Source organism: Lycorma delicatula, chromosome 11 (assembly GCF_047948215.1).
Source record: "Lycorma delicatula isolate Av1 chromosome 11, ASM4794821v1, whole genome shotgun sequence".
Taxonomy (NCBI): domain Eukaryota; kingdom Metazoa; phylum Arthropoda; class Insecta; order Hemiptera; family Fulgoridae; genus Lycorma; species Lycorma delicatula.
In genome coordinates, this window is record NC_134465.1 from 36,949,327 (window position 1) to 36,955,326 (window position 6,000).

General features: G+C 31.9%; 1 protein-coding gene across 1 annotated transcript in view; it reads left to right on the forward strand.

Annotated features, from left to right (window-relative positions):
* Positions 1-914, forward strand: part of LOC142332505 (uncharacterized) — a 53,269-nt gene extending 52,355 nt beyond the window's left edge. Inside the window, exon 14 of the mRNA XM_075378953.1 lies at positions 653-914. Within this exon, the coding sequence (XP_075235068.1) occupies positions 653-914 (262 nt within the window). The remainder of the gene's footprint in view (positions 1-652) is intronic.
* The last annotated feature ends 5,086 nt before the right edge of the window (positions 915-6,000 follow it).

Below are 6,000 nucleotides of genomic sequence, written 5' to 3' on the forward strand. Positions count from 1 at the left end.
TGTAGTTAATAGGTAATATTTTAATAATTATGATTACAAAATGACATAAAAAGAAGTTCAAAATACTATTCATTCAGATTTAGAAAAAAAATTATAGGTTAGGTAGGTTAACACTGGTAAAATAAATACAGGATTTTAACTATTGTTATGGATTAATTAATCCAAGCTTAAAACTCAACCAGCAAAGAAATAAAAAAAAAATGGCTTAGTGTAAATATTAATATGCAAGCTTCCAAAGTGTAAACAACTACCTCATACATGTAACTTTGGCTTATAACTTTGCATGGCTTGTGACATTTTTACTTAACAATTTATTATGCTGATTCCTGAGATCTTTCAGATTTTATATAACCATCATCAGGTTGAAAGGAAACTGTCGTTTACTACCACATTTTTGAACCTTTGAAAGTTATAGCGATTGGAAATCAAGATTGTTTTATTCAATTTTATGAATATCTGTAATATCCTTCATGTAAATTATAATTTAATAAAGCTTAGCCTCCATATTTATGTAATATTCTGTTAATATATACCACTCATTAATAAACATTTTTACTTTTTGTATACAGTAATTTATTACGTAATAATATATTTATATTATAAACTTTTTTTCTAGTTATCCTGAAAATATTGATTACAATAATTATTCCAGTAACCAGTCATCATTAATAGAAACAAAAATAAATGACTTTTTAAGTACATTATCAACCGATTTTGATTCAGATACTTGTAAAACACATCACTTAGAACAAGTATCTACATCATTTATGACATGGCAAAAATCAGCTTTATTATATGGTTTACAAGAAACTAAACAAGCTAAAGATTATCTTTTAAAAGCAAGATATCACGAAGATAAAGAAAATTTTCAATTTTCACTTATCTTAGAACCACTTTTACAAGTTGAACAATAATTTGGTATTTTTTTATTGTTTGAAATGTTTACTTAATATTTTCAATATAGTGTCAAGGGTTATGTTCCTTTTATAATTTTTCCATAAAATGATTAAAATAATTCATGGATAAAATAAATTGTTAGTTTACACACATTTATATATGATTTTTACCCACAGCTTTTTATTTTATTTTTGTTATATCTTTTACATACTTTATAATTTTTTAAATATATATTTATTTTTTAAAGATTTTTTATTTTTTTAAGATTTTAAATAAATATATTCTATTTATTTAAAGTTAAAATTATTTTCATTCAACAGCATGACAACACTAAATTTGTTATTATACTCATCTTTTGCTGCTGCTACTTCTTTATGCTAGAATGCCCAATGAATACAACATCCTCAGGCAGTCAGCAATGCCAGGCTCTCATGACTCGCATTCTAGCACCAAGAAGCAATCAGTATTATGTATAATATATATTATATATCTGAAAGAGGACAAAGAGCAGACCATAAGATTGACACAGACCCACTTAGGCACGCAGGTGGCTTCTGTGCTCATTAGTGGTGGTGAAGCAGAGAAACCTTTGCAGAGGGGACGCCTACATGTCAAGATGGTGTCAAGTGTGTCAGGATAGTGTCCTGTAGGTTCACGCACAACATGAAGCAGGAAAGGTGCTTCCAACGTTGGGACCTTGGTCCCAATACAACTGCTTTAACTGAGGCAAAGAGGGCCACTTTAGGGCAGGATGCAGGGAACCGGTGACCTTTTACACTATGCTTTTCATATTAGTAATATTACAAATTTCAGTTTATAAATAAAGATCTTTGAAGCTATTTAAATTTAAGCTTCAAATTTAAATAATTTGTCTAGGGAAGTAAATGTTAAGTGTATATTTATTTATAAATATTAAACACTTAAAGCAAACCATTAATATTCAGCAGCAATAATGTCATTGATAACACTGGATTAACATTTTTAAAGTAGAGATTAGAACTAATAAAAAATATGAAATGTAACAAAAAGTTAGGTCTATATTAGTTTGATCCAAAATAACTATAAATGTTACGCATTAAATCATTTACAAAGTACAACTCTCTTACTACGAGTTGTCAGTACTTACTTTTAGTAAGACAACGGACGCAAAACAGTATTTCTTTATTCGCAGAAACTAACAGTAAATCATCAAATAATTTTTGGTAAAACTGTTCAAGAATTACACTAACAAGCTTAATCGACGCCATTAAATTAATTAATACATATTACTAATGGGAAGAATCGAAACGATTCGTTCCTTCGATCTTTATACTGAACGAAAGAATCGAGAATCGATTTGCAGTAAAATATTTATTTGTAAGCGGGCATAGAAAGAAATGTCTTCACCCGTACAAATTTCAACTGGTGGACAGTATATGAGAGCCACCGGATTGGTCTAGTGGTGAACGCGTCTTCCCAAATCAGCTGATTTGGAAGTCGGAAGTTCCAGCGTTCGTCCTAGTAAAGCCAGCTATTTTTACACTGATTTGAATACTAGATCGTGGATACCGGTGTTCTTTGGTGGTTGGGTTTCAATTAACCACACATCTCAGATATGGTCGAACTGAAAATGTACAAGACTACACTTCATTCACACTCATACACATCATCCTCATTCATCCTCTGAAGTATTATATAAAACTGTAGTTACCGGAGGTTAAACAGGAAAAAAGAAAGAAGGACAGTATATGAAAAAGTTGAATATGAGCTCTAAAAGTATAACGAAGGAACGCAAGGATTACGGAAGACTTGTAATACCTCCTAGTAGTAGCAGAACCTGGAAAACTGACCCTTGCTGCTGGTTCGATCTTATCTTCCCTTAATATATTAGTTTTGTTCACGGGCGGAATTAAGTTCGTTCCCATCCTTACAGCAGATTTATTTGAAAACTTTACTTGGACTGTCCTTTAGAGACTAGCAATAGATTTGCGTCTTTCTCCTGTTATGATTCACTTTCAGTCCGTCCACTGAATGTCGTTGCTAGTGGCTTTTGCCTAGCAGCAACGCTCGATGGGACTTCTTGGAAAATGCCGGGCACTCCCTTCGCTGGAGGCAGTCTCATGTTCTGACGATTGGTGTAAATTGTAAATAAGAAGGACCTGGTGAATTATGGTCGGTTGACTCTTCTATATTCGCGCAATTTTCCGGTCTTTTTACCATCGACCGGAACACGGTTGAACCGGATTTGAATTCTTGATAATTCTACTCCTCCTTTAGCCGGCCTTGCAGAATTTCCACTTGTAATTTACAAGTCCTCATTGAGTGCTTTTCAATGAAAATGATAATTTATTTTCTTTGGTTCCAGATTTACAGTGAAATAAAATTTTATTATTGAAATATTTGGATTATTATATTATATTATATTTATATTTAAATATATTGATTTATTAATAATTACTAAGTTTTTGATGAAATAAAATTTTATGTACTTTTTATTTAAAAAAATAATAATAAATATAATATTCACGGAATCATATGTTTACACATCAATTTTTTTTTTGACTGAGATTTTATTTGAAATTAAAATGAAAATACGTCTCGTATTTTTTTTCAAAGTTGTTATCGTAGCTAAAGGATCATTATCCAGCGCTTAGCATCAAAGGGATTTGGATGGAATACCAGCAGGGCCGGATTTAGATGAAAAGAGGCCGTAGGCTATTTCACTTATGAGGCCCTTTCACTTAATTTACTAATCAAACATAACACACAACATTTACAAAGAAACAAAATTCTTATAATGAGAATCTTAATATATTAATCAATATATTCAATACATTGAAGATTAAACCAAATTCAATTCAGATAATTCGCATATAAGTATGAATTATTATGAATTTTCTTAAACTAAACTAAAAATGGAACTTTATAATAAAGTTAATAAATTAATTCATATTAAATTTTATGTCATATTAAATTTTATATCATAAGTTTACATTTAAAACGAAATAGTAGATTAGAAGAATTTCTTTCTAAACTTTTTCACACAGAATTCTTCTATAAGTTCATCAAAATCTATTTTTCTGAAGATCTTATTTTCGATGCACAAAATACTCGAAGACTACCTGAAAATAAGTCATACTTGAAAATGACCTTTCTCCAGTACAATTAGTGACTATTAAACTGAGAAACAGCCATAAGATTGATTCCACATTGGGGAAGGCCACTTGAATATTTTCTTTGAATATTATTTGATACAAGTCTGTATGCCACAATGTGAAATTTTTTGAAGGATTATGCGTTTGTCTCACATATGTGTGGAAATGAAATATTTCTTCGGTAAGATTTTGGTTGACATCTTCTGGGTATTCTTGCATTAACAGCTCAACACCTCTTTGAAGTTCTACCTTTGATAATGTAAGATCGGCAAGAAAGGAAAATATTTTCACTACATCATAAACAGAAGCTCTTCTTCCTAAATTTGATTTTAGTGCATGTAATGTAGGAATAAATGATTTAATCCTAAATTTATCTCTTGAAGAGAGTTCGTCTAAGGCATCAGGATCAGGATCAGGTGAATTTTCGTAATTCCCTGGCCTTTTACTTCTTATTATCCTTCTGGCAGTCCTATATTCAGTATTTGGCAACGTGTTTTTTTGCTTGTTGCTCAAGTGCATCAAAATCTTCCATAATTTCACATAAAATATCCAAAAGTGACCTGTACCAATCTGCACAACTACTAAGTAAAATAATAGGGCTTTGAAGAATTTTATTTACTCTTGAAAAATGTCTCTGCATTCCAGAAATGGAGCATAAACACGAATTCAAGTTCTTCCATCTTCTCTAAAAGATTGTTGGCCCTCAATCTATATCACCCTTTGTATTATCTGGATTTAAATAATCGAGTGCATCGGTGATATCATTGTAATTTTCTAAAATAGCTTCTGTAGCTTTTGCGTGTGCCTCCCACCTAGTGTCTGAAAAATATTTAGGCGCTTTAGAATGAGGTTTCAAATGTGATTTCAGAACTGCCCATCTTTTTGTGAAAGACGAAAACTTTGGTGTTATAAACTTCGTTCACAACACCAAAAAAATTAATAGCATCAAGGCAAAAATCAACAGCTGAACGACCTACTAAATTTAAAGAGCACCAGCGCATGGAACAAATCTTGCAAACTGTTTTTTTCGATAATTTTTTGCTGCATACCATTGTATCTACCAGCCGTATTGGCTGCATTATCATAAGACTGTCCTCGGCATTTCCTGAAATCAATTTCAAGTTCAGTAGTGATATAGTTAAATACTAAATCAGCTATGCTTTCCCCTGAGTAATCTTTTAGCTCAAGGAAAGTCTTCAGCTCTGTTGGCAAACCGTCTTCAGGTGATACATATCTAATAATTAAGGTCAACTGATCGGTATGAGATGTCAGGAGTGGAATCTACTGAAAAGCTAAAATAGCCAGCCTTTTTCACTTTCGCCACAATTGTCTTAAAGTAAACAGATATGAAGGTTTTCCTGAGCCAGTATTTCCATATCGATCGATATGATCTCTTAAAAGTGGATCGAATTTTGCTACTAGTTCTAGAAGACCAAAGTAATTGCCCTTATTTGGAATTCCAAACAGTTCATTGTCTCCTCTAAATGGTAAGCCTCGCTCTGTAAGAGTGCAAATTACAGCGAAAACTCTTTCTATAACGTAACGCCAGTATTGCTGCTCTTTTCTTATTTCTTCCTCTAGCTTTGAAGTAAAAGTTTTCCCTTTTGCTCTTGTTAAGTACATTAACATAGCGTTCCTATGATTTTCCGAATTTTCATGACTTTGAATGATAGCAGGGGTTTTCCGATCATTAAACCCTTCAGAAGTTAATGCTGTTGCAGAAGACGCAATATTTGGAAAGAGTTTACAAACAAAGCAAAAAACGCAGCCTTTTGAGGGAGAGTACACAAGCCATTCATTCTAGGGTATATTTTTCTCCGTTGGCTTTCGTTGAATAAAAAATTGCTTTTGTACAAAATGTGGACCGGTTCTTATATTCTCGCTTAGAATTAAAAAATGGTCTACAGTGATACTGAACTTGAGAAGGGCTCTTCTCTACCCAATATGATAATCACTTTAATTTGTCCAC